The sequence below is a fragment of the Harpia harpyja genome, chromosome 3 (genome assembly GCF_026419915.1).
Source record: "Harpia harpyja isolate bHarHar1 chromosome 3, bHarHar1 primary haplotype, whole genome shotgun sequence".
Classification (NCBI taxonomy): Eukaryota; Metazoa; Chordata; class Aves; order Accipitriformes; family Accipitridae; genus Harpia; species Harpia harpyja.
This window is the reverse complement of record NC_068942.1, coordinates 15313189-15335714: the sequence shown is the minus strand read 5'-3', so window position 1 is coordinate 15335714 and position 22526 is coordinate 15313189. Positions and strand designations below refer to the sequence as shown.

The 22526-nt window shown below is 42.1% G+C and overlaps 1 protein-coding gene across 7 annotated transcripts in view; it reads right to left on the bottom strand.

The window, feature by feature from the left end:
• Positions 1-18508, bottom strand: part of FBXL4 (F-box and leucine rich repeat protein 4) — a 63704-nt gene extending 45196 nt beyond the window's left edge. The window contains exons 1-4 of one of the 7 annotated variants that reach the window (XM_052781456.1): positions 18425-18508; positions 12145-12316; positions 10746-11335; positions 1623-1968 (exon numbers count right to left, since the gene is read on the bottom strand). In XM_052781456.1, coding sequence (XP_052637416.1) covers positions 1623-1968; positions 10746-11254 — 855 coding nt within the window. In that variant the 5' untranslated portion in view covers positions 11255-11335; positions 12145-12316; positions 18425-18508. Of the gene's footprint in view, positions 1-1622; positions 1969-10745; positions 11336-12144; positions 17395-18424 lie in introns of those variants that run through there. The other 6 variants (XM_052781459.1, XM_052781458.1, XM_052781455.1 and 3 more) reach the window with 6 other exon arrangements.
• Positions 18509-22526: the final 4018 nt, after the last annotated feature.

The window sequence follows — 22526 nt, the reverse complement described above, 5'->3', positions numbered from 1 at the left end:
ATCAATTTATCCAGCCTTTTCATACAAGACCTCCTAGATTGAAATCAAGTTTTCTCTACAATCAATTTCGTTGAATGACTAAAACCAACACATTTGCAAACTTTCAAACAGTTATACGTTTTAAGATGTTCTGGAATCAACTGCACCTTTGTATATGCCAAGTACTTTCTTTACTTCAGTACTGATACACAAGCACTGACAGTGTATTAAACACTATATGGACTCTGGGGGAAAAAAAACCACTAGAGCTAACTCAGGGTGAAGTTAGTACCCTCATTTATTATTCCACTGCAGCAACAACAAAAAAACCAAAACAAACTCAAGAACTGAAGAAGACTTAAGAAAGAAGATAAATACACAGGAGAAAGATGGAGAGAGTTGTTACATTCTCTTCCTCACTCTTCCTCTTTACAAGCACAGCAAACTTGTGCAGGTTACTAGGGCACACAGTCACTCAACCATGGCCTTCACATGCCAAATTGGGGTACTTAGAGACAAAAGATGCAACAAAACCAAAATACTATTTGATTAGATCACGTATTTCTGAAAGTGCCCTGCAATCGGTGACAGCATCTCTCACCATCCTCCCTTTGCTTTCAAAAGCGCCTCCGATTCAAGCCACAAGCACTTTGAGCATTTGATGATTTACTGCAGTTTTGCCAGACTGCAGTACACTGAAGAGCAGGAACAATCATGTCTCTGCCCAGGACCAGAGGTCTGACCGGCAAGTAAAGGGTCCTTTCTACTATGTGCAAACCCAGTTTATTTCAGGAGAGGTGAAGACAATGATTTCATCTCTCAATTCTTACTTTAACTAGGGTATTAGCCTCCATGAACAGCTACACCCCACTGAGAATTTCCTGGCCTGCACACAATGTTCAGCAATCATACTTCACAGTCTCATCATACTGGAAATTACAGGAAAGAAAATATTTATCTACACTGACTCTGAGCACACTTGCAACTGCCCCACTGCCAGGGGATCTGAAAGGAGTAGTTTCTTCACAACTGTTTTCTGTGCAAACATCAAAACAAGACAGTGTACAGAAGTCCAGCTATAACGCTTTTTACCTGCACCATGATTCAAAACTTAGCTGGATGGAAGAAGCTTATTTCATAATAATATAAAAATATTATGGCCGTTTCAAGAACAAAGTTCTGGGGTTTTTTTAAGAGAGATAACAGGAAAAGAAGCTTTTAGCCTATTACAAACTATTTCCACTTACAGATCTTGATTCAATCTTTTCATCTCTCTTTTATATTATCTTCTTCATCAAGCATGAGGACTAAGACTACTGGAAAACTGCCAGAAGCTTCTAAATTCAAGAACTAGAAATTCAAGGCTAGAATAACTGGTGTAAACACTGAGTGGACAGATTCTTGAGAAATAAAAGTGCAATAACTATGCAAATACCAGCAAAGTGGCTTGCTAATATCCATCCATGGAAGTAGACAGACTTACATAATTCAGGCATAACTATACAATAGCTGCAAGAGATTCACAAAAGAATGCAAGCAACTCTAACTGGAAAAAATAACAATCTTGACCAGCACCCTATAAAGCACCTTGGCACCCTTAACGATCAAGACAAATACACTGAGTATAAACATGCTTTTCTTACCTCATAAGGCAGTTTATCAAAATATCCGTTAGTCGGCCATTCCCTGAGGGTGACAACACTGAACTGCTTATTAAGGGTGTCCATTCCACAGCCATATTTTTCTTCATCCTCATCTTCATCAATATCATTCATATCAATCATCGAAGCCTTAAGCGAAAGCACAGGTCTCTCCTTCACACCATGTAGTACTACTGCATCCAATTCAGTGTAATAGTCCAGAAGAGAGCTGTTCACTTCCAGTCGGATTAAGTTTGTGGGAAAGTTTATCTGTTTGATACAAGGTGTGAACTGCCGAGCCTGAGGACCATTCACCTTTGTAGGTGCCTCAGACCAAAGGATTTCCCATCTGTGAAAGAAAAATTGCACACACAGACAGTATACAGACTAAAGTCAAAGTTACGAAAGCAATTCCTGAACACAGTAAGAGCACTTCTCTGTCAGAAGTATTTAACAAGTGAGAAACATGGTTGAAAAGACAAGGAAAATTGTTTTCCCTAGATTTCATAAATATCCTAAGGATTAATTTAACAGGGCACACTAATTCATGACCTTAGCATATTTTCTCTGCATTGCTAACTAACAAAACAAGCTGTGTACTCAGTGTCAGGCACTTGTGTTAGAGTACTGTTACTCACATGCAAGTTGTTCTAACACCTCACAGGTAAGGTAATCATAACAAATGGATTAGATGTCTTCACAATGATGGTGTGTTAGTGTAAGTATGCAGGGAATAGTCTTGCCATGTAACCTAAATAAATATACAGTCAGCTCACCTCTTATTTCCCACAGAAGGTTTTCACAAAAAAATGAAAAAGAAAAAAACCCCACAGCTCAGATTCTTTAGCAACAAACCTGTTCAAATTGCAGCATTGCACATTATTTAAAAAAAAAAAAAATCTAAACTTTACTTTGTTTATCTGTCTAGGCAAGCAAATTATTGCTTTTAAAAGTAATTCACTGTCAAATTACCAAAGAAAATATAATCTTCCAAGTCATTTTTGAAAGGGTCCTTTGCAAAAAACATTAGAATTTCCAAACCAGTAAACTAAAAAGTTTTCTCTGCTTTGGTCCAGTGACAGAAGGAGGTTCAAGGCACGCACAGAATTTCCTTACATACACCCTTACTTTTACACACACCCCTCAAATCTCCTCCAGTAAATGACAGCGAAACCTGCTGCCAATTGAGTAATCTGCAGAATCAAGTCTTATATTTGGTAAGTCAGGGAGCACTGAAGACCTAATAAAAGGCCTGAAAACAGAAACATGCTCTTTATATCTGCATGGGTCCTCATCCAGTGAATGGATTTTAGAGGTCCTTCAGTCACTGATGTCCATCTTTTTCCTCCCTCAAGTCTAGTTTATTCCTTAAAGAAGGATGCCTCCAGCAGCCACTGCTGCTACTCCCTTTGACAGTTTGCTTACAGCCATCTCTGTACCCTGTGTGCATAACCCAGACGCTTCCACATCTACTCCATCTGTTTCCGATCACCCTAGTCCCAGCTTCAAGGATTTCTGAGGCTGTCCTGTCACACGGGTCTTAGAAATGCTGTATCTGCTCCCTAGTACCTCAGCATCTTGGCTTTCCCTACCAGATACCACTATTCTGAACTTACAAGTATTGCTCAACACTGACATGTACTGCAGAACACACAGGGGAAAAATATTAATTAAGAAAAAAACAAAACCAAAAAACAAACATTTTATTTTCCAGAACCAAATGCTTAAACTTTGTTCATCATGACAGAAAGTAAAAAATATATAAGGACTTTCGTTAAAACATAGCACACAGTATAAATAAGGCTTAGAAGCTTGATATTTGCTACTATTTCAAGGGTAGGAAAATTAATCCACATCGGCTGAAACTTCCATTTCACAATGGACATTTTCAGGTATGCACAGGTAAATTTTCCTATCCTACATCACGCCAGTCTCCACAAATACCTTACAGTTGAACGGGAAGCCTGCAGAAGTCTTCTGTCAAAGGAAAAAAAAAAAGTCGTGAACTAAAACCAAACACGCAGGACTGGTGAATGTATGGCACACCAGAAAGTACCAACATAGGAGGGTGGACAACTACTCTAAGGTTAACAGTTTTTGTTAAGAGACACTTATTACTAAGAGAAGGTTTCATTCATTTAGGAAATGAATGTCAACTCATGGCAAAAAGAGATGTAGTCCCACTGTCACGCCCTCTCATATAGGTCGATTCCCTAAGCAAATACTTAATGTTGGCAATGCACATGACCTTTCTTGAACACATCCAGATCACCATCTGACATTTTGCTTAGACACTTTGATATACCCACTCAAAGTATCCTTAGGGAAACTCAAGGCTATTTTTTCACTAATTTAGCACACACTGGACCACCAACTTTTAACAGAACGTGTCTCAGTTATTGACTTCTCCTTTGGTGCCCTGGAGAGAGGATTATCTAGCAGTAGCAGAGCTTTGGAAAAAAACAATGCATCTGGAGGTTCATCAAACTGCAGAGCAATAACCTCCTTCAGCAAGCAGTGTCTCTAGTTTCCAGTCTTTGTAATAAACTAGAGAAAAGGAAGGACATGTAGCATGACTTTACAGTCTAGCGAAACTCCACATTACATAGCAAGTGCTGATGAACAAGACCACTGGTGAATGTCTCCCACTGTCCTTGTCATACTGTTTTCATCAACAGCCCACCAATATAACTTTAAAGGAGTTAGCTATTGGTTTAACTGGAAAACCTCAAGTCTGTCAGGTTGATTTGATGTTCTTCTGTGCCTTGGTGGCACCGCACACAAGAACAGGCCATAGCAATTGCTCTGAGTCAGGGTTGGCAAATTCTTCCTGAGTGTAGGCGTACCCTTAATACACCCATTACTACTATTGGAAGCAGTCTCTTAATCTAGGATCAGCACTTTGACACTTACGGGCTACATGTAATCTGAATGGGAGTGAAGACTCCACAGTTGGAAATGGACCAAAAAAGTCTAAACTTCCAAGAGGCTTCAGTAAGAACTGCATTTCTTCTGCTCTGGAGCATTTTTTTGTTATGGTCATCCATTTCAAAATCCATCAGAAGAAAGGCATTTTGACAGTCAGTCCTGGTTTGAGAGTGTGTACCAAAATCAGCTTCCCCAATAAGGTTGTCTGCATTTGTTCCAAGCTTAAGATGTTCGATAAACTACTTAACCCAAAGCAAAGAGAAACTGAATCCCAACAAATACCTGTAAAGAAGTTGAAGGAATTTTCCTCCCCCTGTCTCCCCTTTGAGTTAATTAGGTAGCTCTCAAAAAATCAAGCAGAATCAAATGACTGAAGGTAGGACATTTTTTGTCCTCAAGTCTTGCAGATAATACAGTAACAGCTGATCAAAGATGTTGTGATGAGAGTGCTTTGATAAGAAGGTTTCACCAGCAATGTGCTAGAAAGCCTCAATCTTTACACTGCCATGCAAAGCCTGAATGAGAGGCAGTAACATCCGTATTCATTCTCTAGTGATTGAAGAAAATGAGGACTTTAAGTGAAGTTTTTCCATTCAGCTTTAATGGACTCAGTTTTTCCATTAGATTTCTCTCTACCTCACGAAGATAGCCAGGAACTTGTTCTGCTAAAATTTCTGATCCTAAAGACTCCATACACTTATGTGGTAAAAAAAAAAGAAATTCCCATTCTCCCTCCCTCACCATGAAGGAAAATACAGTCTAGTGATTTTTAGGCTGAGAAACATACTTGCAAGGTTTGTGTCAAATGAGAGCACATATTTAATGCTTGTTTAATTTTTTGTTGACCTAACGTTGTTGGAAAGCTTTTTAATGGCTAAGGTAACGCCTGAGTAGACCTGGTTACTTCTGAAGAAAATATATAACAATAAAGATTCTTTGGAAAGTGGGTCCTAGGAAAAGTAATCAGATTTCTCTCCGGCAAGACAAGATTAAATTTTGCCTGCAATCTGCTGAGATTTCTTGCACTGTAAAATTGAGATTAGTGTAGAAAGTGAATAAAGCTCTATGTGCGATTCAAGCACAAAAAATAAATGCCCTGTCCCAAGAAACTTACAGCTGTGTTAAAAGCCAAAAGAAGGGAAAGTTTCAGATAAACCAACAAGGAGAACATAAGGAAACTCAGAGACTAATATGACCACACCTTTGTTGAAATTACAACTTCTGCAACAATTATAATCATGATATGTGATTATAATACATCCCATTTGCTCTTATCCAAGCAAGTACTCTGTAAATAATCTGTAGGCTACCTACAAGTAAATGTTTCCTGCCTCTTAACATGCCGGGGATGCTCCAGCACGCTAGATTCAACACAACCTGGAAAGTGCACCCCTGACCACAGCTGTCAGTTCATAAATACAAAAGGCAAGGAAGATATGAGAACAATTTTAGAACCATTCAGATAAAGGTGATAAGCAGAGTTCACAGCAGTCTAATTACTTATGGGGGAATATGCAGTAGATTTTCACTTCCACTTTGAGAGTTGAATTCCGAAATACCAGAGTGAGCAGACAGGACTCCAAGAATGCTCAGGGCATTTAAAATAGCAAAAGGTATTTGAAATAACTGCCCTGTCCACATGAGCTTTTTTTATGGGTTTCTCAAAAATGACGGTGTCCCATGAACCCAGAATTCATTCTTCTATGACAGTCATCTGGACAAGAAAAAGCTGTTTCCCTGATGATGTCAAAACAAGTTATAAGTAAGGACACAAGTGACTAGAACTTAAGTTGCGTGTTACACATAGGTGAGATACAGCCCTGAAGGTCCCTTATCACACTCGAATGTGTTGATGGTATCAGCAGTGTTTTGGGTGCCTTCAGCTGAGAATCACAAGAAACAAAAGGTAGAATGAAAGAACCATCTGAATGCCACGCTCTACAAGCAAAAGAGGATATCTTACATTCAGTACACTGCCTTTCTAGTTTGACTCCCTTTATCAGAAGGGTGCATTTTTTTTCATCAAACATTTTGGTCCCTATCCTGGGTGCCAGCAAACAAATCTGCAACATTGGATTAGCACTGTATTGCGTAAATACAATGAACTTCCTAATGGAAGGAGAGGGAGCCTTTTACTTTGTCCATCTTCCTTAGCCTGCTCCTCTGGTTGCAGCAGCTTCTGCCTCTACAGGCTTCAAGACCTTCAGAAACAGAAAGGAACCTCACATGCAGCAAACACAGCTAAGCTAGGAAATATTGAGCCAAACTGTTAATCTACAAATCAAACTCGGAATTTTGCTCAAAAGAGCATCTAGCAAAATTCTAAACGACATGAAAGAAATGAAATTAAATAGAAATAAATGGCAGGAACACACAAGGCAGAATGGAACTGCTCCTAGCCAGTCAAATGATCATGGTATCTCACCTGTGAGAAACAACCTAATCAGTGTTACACTTTATCTGTGGAAAACAAGAAAAAAAAAATAATCATAAAACAATCTCCAATCTACTACAGAAGCAATCATCGCATAGCAGTAAGGACATATGCTATGAAACATCACCCCAAGCACCGCCATACATCCCAGACTAGTTAGGAATCTCTGGTTTTGAGCTTTTATAAAAGTACATGAATATGTGGTGTCACTATAATGTACATGAGATAAAAGAAACTGTCAAATTAAGTTAAAAAAAGACCCCGACAGAAGAACAGGGACCAACTTTTTCTTTTATATTCCAAATTTAAAAAGCAAAGTTATTTTTGTAAAAGGAAGAAGTTGGAAAACTTCTGAAAAAGTTATTTCTGACTTGAAAGCTCCCATTTAAACATACACAAACTCTTCTGTGACAGCAGCTAACTATTAGGAGTATCAAAACGTTTCAAAAGGGCTGACACCAAAGAAGCCATTAGGGAATCGCCAAGAGTAAGCCTTCCAGGTAAATGAGGAGGAAAGAGACAGGAAAGAAAACATTTTCCTCATCTCAGAAGCTAGCTATATCTTATCCATCAACCCAATACACTACGAGAAACAAAGAAAATTCTCTTGGTTGGGTTCAGCCGCGCCGCTATCAGGTGCAGTGTCCCCATCACATCTGTGTGGAGCTCTGCCTCTTCCACTGGCTGAAGAGGGACTCATCGTTGTCACCAAACCCTGTGTACACAGAATGTGCACCACAGTGCAAAATCTCAAGGCTACACTAGTATAAGCACAACACAATACAAAAAAGGGAGGGATTTCTTCACCACATAAAAACTGAGACTATATGCTACAATATTCCCTTAATCCCAGATTATTAATTTTTGCTTGGACTTTCTGCACTCAGATAATTCATGTAACAAATTTGTACATGGATACTAGCATATGTTAGTATAGTTTAAGAAATTCTCACCAGCCAAGGTGTGAGTGGCACTAATGAAAAGCACAAAAGGTCTCCATGCGTAAAGACAGTAGTTCCTCTGACACTTAGGATTTTTAAAAATTGTTTTATGCGCAGGAGAGTGATGTAATTTCTTCTGTGTTTAAAGTAGCAAAAGACATGAAAGGACAGAGAATCCTCAAATTGCTGGAAGCTGGTTAAACCATAATGAAAAAACTTCAAATTAACTGTCATGTTTTAAGCATTTGAGTTATTTAGGAACAATTACATTACATTCTGAAAAATAAAAGCTTATTCCCATTCCATGAAGACCTGATCCCACCTCTAAAAAGACTCTGAATAAAGCTGATCTGAGACAGTGTCATACAAAGCTGTAACTGACAGCAGTATTCAATCCACCAGCAACAGAGCAACATGACTAAAGACCTTTTTCTGAAAACCTGCATAATTCGTTCTTCCATGCAACTGAAGCATAAAGTGAGCAACAAAGCAACACATTGGCCAACTATGTGGGCTATTGCCATTTTTCTACAAGAACATATACAGTGCTCTTGAGCAAGGACTGCAGTACACCAAGTCCTTACAGAGCCTCTTGTAGGTTAGAAGCTTTTGCACACACCAAAGTCTTGGATGAGCTGATGTTTTAAATACTAAACAAAGAGAAAAAACGATTACTCAGCTGGACTAGTATAATCCACTACACATAACATTTAAACAAGTCTCAACAGACTTTTTCCTCTCAACAGTTTTGACTCCACCATTAATTTGGCCTTCTTTTTATATCAAAGTAAGAACTGGTGAAAAGGAACCTTTCTAATGACCTACCCTTTCTACACTGGTGTTCAGAAAGAAACAGATCCAGAGTCCGCAGATAAAACAAAGCAGCACTTTAAGGTTTTTAGGTAATAAGGTGATTTAAAATTGAGTATCAAAACAGTCAGAAGAGGCGAACAAGGTTCTAGGTGCCTTTCAAGTAACTAGGACATGGCCTTTTTTAACAGAAGAAAATAGTATGGCAGTTCTTCAAGTCCAAGACATCAGTTAAACACTGAGATTACCAGCAGCATTCCACCTTCGAAAAAATAATTCTTAGTTGGCACCTCAGAGAATTTTTGGACATGAATACAAGGGAACAAGAACTGAAGCAGAAAAGAGACCGTGTTCTTGCAACTCTTCATACTCCCCTCATAAAGGCGAGCAAATGAACAGAGAAAAAATACTGCATACCTCACGTAGAGAAAGCATTCCTTCATCTTGCCTTCAAGACACGATGCATAAGACATGTTTGTCTCTTTCAGAAGAAAGGAGGAGACAAACCAAATGTGCAGCTCTGAACAGACAAGTCCTGCTGAGGAAAGGTAAGCCAAAAGAAAAAAAAAAAAAAAAAAAGGTCCCTCCAACACTTCTCTAGCATAAAGACTGGCAAGTACTGAAGATGCAGCACTGACAACTAGTTCTGAGGCTCCCTGAGACAATCTTCTTCTAACCAAAAATGTTGTTAACCTAGGTAGGCAGAACAGAAGATACTCTCCTGCCTACACATCAAAAGCAGGGTCCTACAGAAACTTCATCCTTTCTTATGAAGAAGGGAAAGTCTGAGCTCTCACTCTGACCACACCCCAAGAGAAGTCATAAAGCACATCCCAGTAAATTTTATACTAGTCTTTTCACTCCCATCTTTTTTTATCTCTCTGAACAATTTTCTCTTTTTTTAGTGCACCTTACTAAATAGGTCCTTCAGTTAACATTTCTAGAGCTTTCCTTCAACACTTCTTGGTCTTTACACAAAACTAAAGTGTATTGTTTTAAGAACCAAAACCTAAACTTATACCACCAAAGTGTGCATTTTAAAGGAATACAGTATTTGGTGGCATATCATTTTCTACAGGATATATTTTGTTAAGTTTTTCTTCTGTCGGTTCTCCTTTCCTTTATGGGTTTGGTATAATTTCATCTCTTTTTGATGTATATGGAATACTTTGATTGCATATACTGATAGCTTTTCCCAATTTTTTCCCCACTATGTGCTTTTACCTGTTCCCTTTCTCCTTCCATTTCTATTTCCTCACCTCCTCACTAAGAGCTCCACAGCTCATACAGAGTGGGTTTTTTACTATCTTACCATTCCCCAGGTCCCCATCTTCCTGCCCCCCCCCCCCAACTGGAATTTCATCAGGAGTTCCTACTATAAGGAAAACCAACAGGATCAAATCAGCTTCTTTTAGTCTATGAAGCTAGTGTAAAAATGAAGTGCGGCTCACACCCTTTGATCAGACCAAAAATAAAGATCAGACAAATGGCATCATCTTTTGTCCGACTGTTCTGTGCTTCTGGTTTTGGCCTCATTTCCATATGAATAGTTATAGTGCCTGATTGTACTATACATAGAGCCTAAAGCATGCAGAGAGAAGGAGTTTATGGCTACTTGAAGCAGGATGATACAGCAACCATGAATCCTCAGCCTCTTCTACACAATTTGCTTTTCTTATTGGAGAAAGAGAAGAACTCAGAACTGCCGTTTCAAAAGTGATTTTTGTACATATATAGTAATTATTGCTCATAAAAATTCCAACACAAAAGCTATCATTACACAAATCAAATCTGATATTAGGATCTGCATTAATTCCTACAAAAAAAATCCACAGCTCTGAAGTTGCTATAAGAACATGTCACCACAGTTTTAAAAACATGCAGAAATAAAGAAAACGTTAGTGGGTCAGATACAAAGCAGAGAAATACTAGGAAGTAAAGTTCGCTAAGCCACATTATTTGTAGCATTTAACATCTTACAGGAAAGCATAAAGGAGAAGAAAAAAAAATTACCTTACTTCAGCTGGTGGATTTTGTGAGTAAGGATTTGCAGAGCATGCCAAAATCCTGACCACAGCTCCCGGATGATACGTTTCCAGAATGTGCACTGCAGTGGGATAAACTGGTTCCTCAAAAGCAAGTTCCACATAGTCCTGGCTACAGAAGGTGGGTGGCGTCCTCTTGAAGGGCAGCCGAGCGCTAGGGCAGCGATCCCACCAGGTCCCGTAAGTTCGAAAGACGGCCGTCTGAGTAAAGTCACCAGAACTAGGGTACACATTTGGAATACCTGCTAGGTTCCACATGGTATAGGACATGCTGTTTTCACTACCATAGTGAGAGCTGAAATCCAACACTTCTTTGGCATACTGAACTATTTCAACGTTGATAGGTAAGGCTCGGGTGTTTGATTCAATAGCCCTCCGGCTGTTCATTTCTCCTCTCGTCGCTGTCCTAGCTCGGCGCCGAAGGCACATATAGTAAAACATGCTCAGAACTGTTAACATGGGAAACACTGGTGACATCTAGGTATGACTTAGGAAGATGAGAAAGGTCGGGAGTCCTTCATAACGTGCACTAACTGCTTGTGGTGTTTTGGAAAAGAGCTGATGAAACAGAATGAATAAACACAGTGAGCAGACGAAACATTCTTAGAAAGCAAACTGTACTCTTTCAAATATCCTCTTAAACAAAGTACTGCTACTAAAATAATAAACTATTACATTTTATTTTAAGACAATTATTTAGTTGGAGGCTACTAAGTGTGGCTTCCCATTTACTGTGTTTAAAAAAAGAGAAGACTACGAACAAACATTAGCCAAAACTAGCCCTTGAGCAACAAAAAAAGACTAATGGTTAAATTAAGCATTATTTTCAGGGATTTATTAAGAGAAGAAAATCTTGCACTGACTTAGGGAAATGAAATCAAGTATGAAATGAAATCTGTCCCTTGCAGTAAACAACTGTAGAAGAGTATCTGAAGGTACAGCTAAAATTATCCGTAGTATAATTTTGAAATACTTAAACTAAAACTGACTTTTAAACAAAGTACTCAGGTGCCTAGTCAGGCTGCAGCAGTATACAGCTCAACAAAACCTAAGTTACTTCGCTGCTTCTATTTTGCGGTAAGACTGCTCCCAGACCCAAATTAGTTCATTTAAAGCTAGCTCAAGTATATCTATATTATATTATATTATAATCTGGAGAGTAAATACACCCTTCAAAGACAGCTCATACAGAAAGTTGGACAGATACTCCAGCAAACTGTTTCCTCTAATTTGTTTCCATAATTTGTGAATGGTTCTAAGAGTGAAAAGAGTAAACTCTGGGCAGTTAATCTAAACCAAAAACTTAACCCACGTTTCCTATATCAGAGCACTAGTGTGAAATAGACTCACAAAAATACCATCTTTACCCTTTGAAGTTGTCCATGACAGCATTCACCAATGATAGAAGGGTCACCAGCCTCCTGAAGGATGCTCAGAATTCATTAATGACATCATCTTCCTTTAAGCCAAGCAACAAAGTAAGTTTTCAAGAGAGTCCTGGCATCAGAAGCAGAAGTCTCCATAGAAAGCATTTTACTTCTGATAAGAGAAAATATTTTCATTTATGTAACAATTCAGATAAACACAAAATGTACCAGATCTGTGTACTGCCAGGCCACCTAAAAAAAATCAACACAAAACATACTAATAGTTAAGGATACTGATGTGTTTTACACAGCCTACACCAAATCACAAGTAAAACAAACAAGCAGGTTTAACAATTAGAAAGAGCCAAATTAAAGGTAAATCTCTTTACTAAAATTTTCTATTTACAATGGTGAAGAAATACTGATAGCTGAATGTTGTCTTCAGGACACAGAAGGGTTGTATCATATTCTCTACTAATAAAGATCCTCTTACGTATGCTTGTCCCATATTTAGCAGCCGCTCCATACCTGTGTGATATAAACTGTTAGATTTACCAACACACAACGAAATGTGAGACGTATTCTCCGATTTCTGCTAGCAGTACACAACACACTTGGGCAGTAACACAGCACTCCAGAATTTACATCCTCCAGTACCACAAACTGTTTCTCACAAGCTGGCCTTCTGATTAACTTGTTCATCAGCTTCACTAGGGAAGAATAAGGAGTAAAGCCCATAACCTGTTAGAGGCCAAAACAGGGATGACTATGCATGTCTCAAAATACAATAAATGTTTCTTCAACAGCCTGTACTGGAGTTGCCAGATAGTTTATCACAGGATACATACTGTGGTAATCACTGAACCAACAAAAGTGACTCTTCCATCACAGAAGACGCATCAAAAAACAACTAACATAATGCCTCACATTGCCTGGCAGACAAACCACATATTTAATGCTTGCAATGGGTACAAGTGAGACCATACTTAATAGAGTTTTTGGAAGCATAAGGTTAAAGTAGGGTAAATAATTAGACAAATGGAGATGAATCAAAGTGACTTTTGTATGCCTCTACATAAATCCACTGTGCGTGTTTCTTGGGTAAATTGCTTCTTTCCCGTACTCACAAAACGCACAGAGATGTACAAACAGCTCTCTTTCGCTTGAACGTTGCCAACAAGAAGGCGCTTGTGGTAACAGATAAGGACAGGCTGCACTATTTGACCCTCTTACTCGTGACAGCAAGAAAGTTTACCAACAAAGCGTTCACTTCTCACTTTCTTCCTCTTCTATTATTAGCTTTTTGTTTAGTTCCTGTCCTTCATTCAGTTTCACATGTTGACATAGCTGTCAACAACATGAATTACTCCTGACATTCAGTGCAGAAGGGAATGCATAAGACGATATGCTGGATCCACCTCAAGCTCTCCTGGAATGCCAAAACCCAACAATGTCACATTTCCCCCAAACGTCCTGTTCAACCACCTTTTAGAAAAGGCACTGGGAAAAAAGCAGCACAAACCCCAATCTTCCCTCCTTAAAAAAAGACACCCAAAACCCAACCAAACAAAAAAAAAAACCACAACTCCAAACTGAAAATTGTTATTTTATCTTTTCAGTGAGGAGCTGCTGTAAGATATAAGTGAAGATTACAAATACTTTCTCCTTCTGGATTTTTCCCTCTTAAAAGTAAATATCTATTTACATAATATGCCAACAGACATTAAACTTCAACAAACTTACTGCTGTCAAGCCCTGGTATCATGTGTAGGTAGACCAGCACATACACCAGCTTCTAACTCAAAATTTCACTGACTAGCATGGTTTGAAGGCTGCTCCATGGCAATTACGGCTTTACAGAGCTCAATTTCAAGAATCATTCAGCCTGGGGTACTTCAAGATCAGGTACAAATCACTTATCTCACATACGCATCCTTCACAACTTCACATCAGCACTGCAAACTCCGGGCTCCCTCTGGCCACAACCCGGAGCTCTTACAGCACTGTTGTCAAACCCAGCTGTGCTCCCTATCAGCTTGTCGAAGAGAAGCATAACCGCCGGCTGGTTCAGAGCTGTACATCAACTAGCTGGCCAGTTTAAGTCACGTCTAATGGAGCAGATAACTTGAAATCATGCTGCAGATTTTCCATTAGCAGAACCATTAATTTGGGTCATTCCCCCTCTACCAACTTGATGATTTTCATAAAACCTGTAAAAATTTGATATCTTTGACACTGACGCCACGTTGTCAATTTTGGCTGACGTTGGCCAACTGGCTCAAAAGTAAGTAAGTAGGAAGAAACAGGGAAGAGCATACAGCTTTTATAAAAATGTATTAGTCTAAACGATACAAGTGAAGGTAAATTACTTCTAAAGAGTTAAAAGCAATATAGGATTTAGTAGTTTGTAACAAGTAAGAGGAAAGAGAAAACTATTATAAAAGAAGGATAAACAAGCATCAGGACTACAATACAAATAGGAACTCTTCTTTTGGCATTTTAAAAGAAGCATTAAGAATCGTGCAGAGTTAAAAGACCAATGAAAAATTGCTCAGGAGGTTGAAGGATAATAAGCTAGTGAAAGAATTACATTAAATACAGATCAGTAGGGCCGGATGATATAGAGAGATTTCTTCAGCAACCACCACAGGTCAAGCCGATTTCCAATTAAAGGGATTTAACTTCGGAAAAAAAAAAAAAAAAAGATAAAAATGCAGACTCAGGCCTATGCAAAGCATCAAGATAAACAGCTCTGGAGCAAAGCAGTTCATGTACATGCAAAGTTTATGTGGAAAACTGCCCCCGTCCCCCAAACTGCTTGATTATTTTTAAGAGATCTGCGTTTTTGCCTACACAACTATACCTTCCAATCTCTGGCAGCATCTTTGGCCTGTTGTATATTGTTCATTTTCTTTCATACAGGTATAGTTATGCTAAACTGAAGCTTAATAAAGGTTTCTTTTAAATATATCTTATTATCCTCCTCCCAGGCAGCAGCCTTCTACTTCTTTTATTTGGTTTCTTTCATATCATAATTTTTTTCTGTCAAGATACCATTAAATGGACTGAAATGGCGCTATTAAATACCAGGACCTTCAGCAGCCACCACAGACTAGCACAGAGAGCGTTAAGGGTTTGGGTAGAAACAAAAAGCAACACACTATGAACGTACAGTGAGGTTGTGAGGTGCTGTCCTATGCCTCCATGCCCATTTTGCACTTCCAGACCGGATCCCGTCCTCGGCCTCTCCCGGGGCCGCCTGAGCTCTGCCCTCCCGTCCCCTGCCCCACGCAGACCCGTCCCTCTCTGCTCCACGGCCGCCTCTCCAGCCGGCACTGCTGGGGAGCCAGGCGAGCCCCAGGGCTCGTCCAGCCAGACGCCAGCCACTCTTGCAAGCGTACTTTTCAGTCTGCTCATCTCCCCAAACCAAGTGGCTGCCTGTTAACATGAAGCCAGCGCTGGCTCAGGGGGGCTGTAAGACTGCAAGAGCCCCAGGTCGGACCAGCTCAAAGGGCCACGGAAATGTTACCTCCAGTGTTACAAGACAGACAGGACTCCAGAGCGCCAGCTCGGACTAGACCTGGAATAAACCCTTCCTAGGAGAGACAGATGCTACCTTCTTTCAAAATATGTTAGAGCCCATCATATTATTTACAATCTCTCCCATTCAGATCATTATTTAATTGACAACTATTCCAATTATATGGGCAAATTCCCTTTTTCCATTACGATTAACCTTTCTTCCCTTCGTGCTATAAAAACAGAAGGCCTTCTAAGACTGTAATTCACTATCTCCTTCTTTCAAACACAACAAACCTTGATAAAGGAAAATGTCTTATGGTTTCTGTACAGATTTCATGGGAACAGGCACTAATTAAACTAAAGCATTCAAAAGCACTACATCCCTTCAGTCTATTTTGCCTCTTTTTACAAGGAGTTTATGTATACAAATCTATTTTCCAGCTTCCAAGCAACCCATCCCGCTAATGATTATTGTACCTATTCATTTTAGTTGTTTTTGCAAATGCAGCTCCCCAGTATTCACAATTTCATCCCATGAGAGCAGAAACAAGACATAGTTATGTAGTTATCCACCAACCAGACTGCTGAGAAAAGGTGGGAAATACACAGAAAAATACTGGGGATTTGGAGGGGCTGCAAAGTGAAGGATGTGTGTAAAAACATAACAACGGATATTAGACACAGAAAAAACCGAAAGATGGCATATTTCATCCCTGAGCTGTCCCTGGCAACGCACGTGTTAGACAAGAGTTCGTACTATTTCAAGAGAGCAAATGCTGTATGTAGAAGTCATGTCTACACCAGGTTTGATTTTTAAAGCCAGAGAGGTAATAATTCCTCTTTACACCAGCTTCGCTAATCTCACACTTGGGAGTACTGTGCAGAGTTTTCTTTCATTTGACTATAAAAGAAATGCAACATTGACAAATTACAAAGAACATCTAAATGGCAAAAACAATAGATTATATTATCTCTGAAGAAAGATTAATGCAATTTAATACACGTGTCTTAGATAAAAGATGGTAAACGGGAAATCTCTTAATTATCTTTGCACATTAATGCACTGAGGGAATACCGGGTCCTTACATTACAGGCTAAAACAGAGTATTTTTACCACAGGTTAGCATCTCTCACTGTTAATTACCTAGATTACACCAACATCTACACTCAACTTGTTGAAACTGGAAGCTGATATTAATTAAAAATTAATAAGCTCTTACAGCATACTTTAAACTCGGGCCCCGCTCACTATGTTTCTTCCTGTAATGTGTGCTGGCACTAAAGACACAGCCATTTTACACATTTGCAACTTATAAATTGACAGTCTGAAAAAACCTGGAATGTTACGACAATTCTATGTATTTAAAATCTTGCTTGCGTTGCCATCGTGGACATCAAAACGTGCAAAATCCAGTAACTTCAGATTACTTCACTGGTTGCCTGTTCCTTCCTGCTAGGACCAGAACTCATTGCGTGGTTTAGCATCGCAGTGTAACAGAGACAAAAACTCCTTAGGCACCTATCACATGCTGGAAGTGACCACCCTGCCTTCCGGAGGTTGTCTTGACAGGCAACAGAAACTGTTTCGCAATGTGGGTAAACCATCAGGTAGCCCCTCTTAAAAATGACTCATTCTGCACAAAGCCTAAAGACACCGGCGTTACCCCACTCCATTTTGACCAACCGCCCTCCCAGCTCTGGCGAAACCCTCCTCCTCGTGCCAAAACAAAACAAAAGGAAGGTACATCCCCGTTCAACGCTACTTCCAGTGAGCAACTCGAGAGCGTTCGTGGTGTCCTTTTTCCCTCGGCAGTGCTGTACCACCTCTCCGGGCACTCACCTCCCGCTCGCCACCTGCTCAGCGGCCCCGGCCGCGGCTGCCAGGCCGCGCCGCCCGCCTCGCGGGGCGCCCACCGCCCGCACGGACGCTCAACAGCAGCGCCGCACGCCAACCGAAGCGCCCCGAAGCACCTGCCCGCCCAACAAACACACACACACACACACAAACACACACACGCTGCTCGTTCAGCCCCTGCCCCGCCTCTCTCGTGTCGGGACCGGGCAGCGGGGGTGACGAGGTGTAACTGCTGCAACTAACACACCGGGGAGCGCGCAGCCGTTCGCTCCGGGGGAGACCCCGGCGCCCCCCGAGCGGGCCGGGCTCTCCCGGCGCAGGGCCTGACGCGCGGCCCCTGCCCCGACCCGGCCGCAGCCCTGCCTGCTCCCGGGGCCGTTCCTCCCGCCGCGCCCCCCCTTCACCCCGTCATCCCACCCCGGGCACCCGCGCTCTTTGCCGACGGGGACCTTCCCCGGGGCGGGGTCTCGCCGGGGCCCACGGGCACCGCCGAGGCACCCCCACCCCGCGGCAGGCGGGACCGCCCGGTGCCGCCACTGCCCTCCGGGCGCCCTCACCCACGCGCGGGCAGCAGCCCGGCCCCGGCCCCGGCCCCGCCAACCACCGCCGGCGCGCCGGCCCTGCGGCCCGCTCCCCTCCTCCGCCGGCCGGGAGCCCGCGCACACCGGCACCCGCCACGCCGGGCCGGGGGGGGGGGGGGGGGAGGCGGCGAGGAGGAGGAGGAGGAGGAGGAGGAGGAGGAGGAGGAGGAGGAGGAGGAGGAGGAGGAGGAGGAGGAGGAGGGAGGCCTCTCCGAGGCGACCCCCTCCCCGAGGCCGCGTCCCGGGGGGAGGGGCCCCGGTAGGCAGCGCGGCTCCCCCGCCCGCCCCTCCCTCCCCCGCCCGAGCGGAGCCGCCACCCTACCCCGTCCGGAGGGCGGAGCAGCTCGGGCCGCGCGCCGCCGCCGCCGCCGCCACGCCACGCCACGCCACGCCACGGGCCGCCGGAAACCCCGCACGGCGGCGGGGGCGGGGCGACGGAGGAAGAGGCGCGGCGGCGGACGGCCGCGGGGGCGGGGCGGCGGGCTGCGCGTGCCCGCGCCTCGGGGCGGGGCGGCCGTTGCCGGCGGCGCGCGCTGCGGGGCCTGAGAGGAGCCCTCGGCCCGTCCCGTCGGTCCTGCCTTTATTTCAGTTGCAAACTCAAGCGAAGAGGCGGCGGAGGGTCATTGTTTGGCTACCGCGTGTGACTCGAGCCCTCCCCGCCCCGGTTTGTGCCGGTTTACGGCTGCAGGCGCGGAAGGCCGGGATGGGGCGGGCGCCGTGAGCCGCCCTCTGGTAGCCCGCCTGCCCGTGGCAAGCCCCGGCCTGGTTTCTCCCGAAGATTTGTGACAGGCGGCTTGTAGGTCTCGCCCTAGCCCCAGACCACCTGCGTCATGCTTTCAACGTGGTGCTTCGAGTCCCCGGCGTGTCATAAGGGCAGCCCTGATTTTAATTGATCTTAATGAGTACTTGCTCCAGTGAATCAAAGTGGCTCTTGGCTCCCTCGCTGGCATACTGCAAAGGAAGTGTCGTGTTCTGCTTCCATAGCCTTTAATTTGGTACGCACGCCCAAGCATTTGTGCCTTCTCTCTCAACCGCCGCTTCTGATCCAAGCCCCTGTGATGATCACCAAAGTTGCTGTCAGCCCGTCTGCTCTCCTCGTGCCTCGGGCCGTGGTCCGTGTGGGATGCTACCTGGGACTGTTCAGTTACCGTAGAAAACAGCGAAGCTGACTTTGACTAGGTGGTCAAAAAATAATTCTAAAAAGCCAGAAAAGGTTCAAAATTCTTGATATCTAAGGTATTTTCTGTATAATGCTTAAATTCTATACATTTGTAGCAAATTCCAAATGCAGAAATCTGTAAATTTAGGATAGAGCGCTTCTCTGTTGCTAACCGCAGTGGCAGACAGGCCACTGCACAGCCCTGCTTTCTGCAAGCAGACATGCCAGGGTGCCCAGTTTATAGGCGATTCATATACCTGCATGCACATACAGAAATACACATACATATATTTTTTTATATGCATAAGATGCCACTGTACCATTTTAAAATAACAATTTAAGCCCCAACTTTTAAGGCACTGCTCCTATGGAGGAGGAAGGTAGGCTTTTCATGTTCCAGTGCCAGCGGTGTAGCGTGCCTTTCTGCATCGTTCAGCCTCGCTTCTACAGTCAGGTGCTAGGTGCCGAGCGCTTATAAAGGTGTTTTCAATAACTACCTTCCCAGGCAGTGGCCACCTCAAAATTTGAATTTGTAATACAAAAAAAAAAAAAAAAAGGAAATAAGACTATGAATAAGTTTGGTGAGTCAGAAAATAGGTTAGGCATGAAGCTGAATTTTTGTGTTTTATTTTGTGTATGTTATTGTTCTCATTTTAGGTTTTGTACGTATCGTGCTATCCTCCCTTTCCAAATGAAATTAAGAGAAAGGGAACACTTGGAAGGCACAATTTACCTAACCCATTTAAGACCTCTACTTTAGCATTAAATGTATCACCTAAGAACAGGAACCTAGGAGTTTCTGTCCATTTGCTATAAAGAAAAAGCAGGAAACTAGTTGAGATAGCTGTACAGATGTCTACATTTGGCCAAATCATTCCTGTCCTGTGTTTATTTTAAGACTGTATTGAGATTGAGTTCTGCATCAGTGCAGAAGACAGACGGGTATGAAAAGTTTTTCTCTCAGTCCACTCATCTGCCAGCTCACAGAGGCTGGAATTACCACAGATTCATCTTACTTAAATTTAGCTTTATAAAAGTTATGTCTCTGATCTAGTCTGCTAGGCTTATTCTATAATCCATGGGGAGACATGGATACCTCCAGGTGATCCAGCCTATCCCATTCACTCCTATGACAGGTGCCGAAGATGCACAGAAGATACCGCCATTTGGAGGTACACCTCTCTCCACTTAGCACAGACCATCCCCAATCTTTCAGACAGCAAATAGGATGTGCTGTGTATGAACACATCCTTACCAAGCTAGACAAATTACAGAACCAACTTCATCGTTATTCACAGGGGTTGTCCAACAGCAGGTAGCATTTTAAAACTGCAGAGAGACTAGTATTTATTGAAGGGGAGAGAGGACATTGGGTGACAGTGTCCTTTTTGTCTAGGCTGCTATCTCGCATTCAAGCTATATGCATTCAAGATGTGCTCCAAATTACTGTCAAATTGTCATTCCGCAGCCTTTGTAAAAATCAATTGATGATCTGTTTTTATTCAACAGTTATCCACATCTGGAGCTGATGGATAATTTCCAGTGAGCTGTGCCACATAAACACTTTATACATATTTCTATATACACATCAGCAGTAAAACTAGGCATAAAATATGTTCCAGAAATGGTCCTCCGTGTTGAAAGGAAATACGCTGGTAGAACAGTACAGGAAGCCTTCCGTTTGTAAAATAACAGTGAGACTTATCTTCTGTGTGCTAATCAAACTTTGTAATCGCCAAATTCATGTCTTAACAGCATCCTGCTCCTCATTCAGCTTTTGCTCGTTATGGTAAGCGGTCCTATGGCTTGCTCATTAGGGGTAAATCTTACTGAAGTCAGTAGGAATACTGTTATTTCAAAATTAGGTGTAAAGAATAGAAAAGCCACGTAACTGGCATGGTTAAATGTGATTAAGTTATGTCTGTGTCTATACCAAAGGCACATAAGGGAATGATATGGCTAGTGACATTTCAATTACCCTTGACTCCCAAGATGTGTGGCTGGGTCTTGGATCCACGGCCAGGTATTTTAACTCACTTGTCACCACAAGGCGCCATTGTGATGAATGATAAAAATGTCCAGAGGGAAAGTTTCCGTAGGAGGAGGTAAAGGTGCCACCACGTCAGCTATTGTGTCTGGTGGTTGGAGCTCCAAGGCTCTTTTACATTCTGCACCCCCAGAAGATGTCCAGATCCACTCTTCCAGGCAAGGCGGTCGTTGAAAAAGCACATGTAGCAAAGGGATTTTTAGTGAGAACAAAATCTGCTGATTAAGCAATGAAGCTTGCCTGAGCCTTGGGTAAAGAGTTAGGAGACAGCTCCACCTGAAAACACGGTAACACTTTAGTTAAGTTTGCAAAAAAAGAGAAGCCTGTGTTGCTATTTCTAACATACTGGTTGAGAAAACATTTTGTAAATAAACAAATCATGCAAAAAACTACCTGGCTTGTAAGTCATCAGTTCCTGCTCCCAGCAGGAAACTGATCTGAATTTTGTTATCACTTTGCAAAGCTTTGTATTTTAAAGTGTTAAACTGAACCCAAAAAAAAACCGAAATCATTTTAATCAGTGAGTTATTTTTAATACAACAAACTTAGCCAAGTGTTAACTGCAAAGCAGCACTGAGTGCGTATGCATAACACCGTTGCCATTGGTGTGAGTTGTTCTCTCTGGCTTCCTCTGCATCCCAGGATATTAACCCAGCACGGGAAACACCTCACTGCCTCTTGGGCCAGCATTACTGCTTTTTGATATGTGAAATTACATATATTCTTTGAAGTGGAAGCGAAAGTATACTAAGTCAATGAGACTCCTCACTGAGTAAATTTAAACATGTTTGTAGGTATTTCTGTGAGCCAGGCCTAACAAGTCATTGGTTTCTGTGTCAGCTTGAACTCTGTTTTTTCCAGAGGAAATTTTTTATTCCCTGTGGGGCTTTTTTGATGTGTAACAATATTTTGCATAGCATCCTCTCTCTGCTATGCTCTATGAAAACACCATATTGCATAGTTAATCATATTTGCTGCATTTTACCTTTATTTTCCTGTATTTTTATTAAAAGATAAAGAGAAGAAAGTGCCATAGTACAAGTATCTGCTAAAATTTTATACACAATTAAACTACTGCAGTGTTTTGTCTGTGTTTCTGCTGCTTGGCACTGGTTCTCAGGAGATCACACAATTTAGACTATAGACGCACTGGGGCAAGGGCAATGTCTTGCTATGGCTCCTGTGAAGTACCTAGTATACATTATCAGATTATATAAC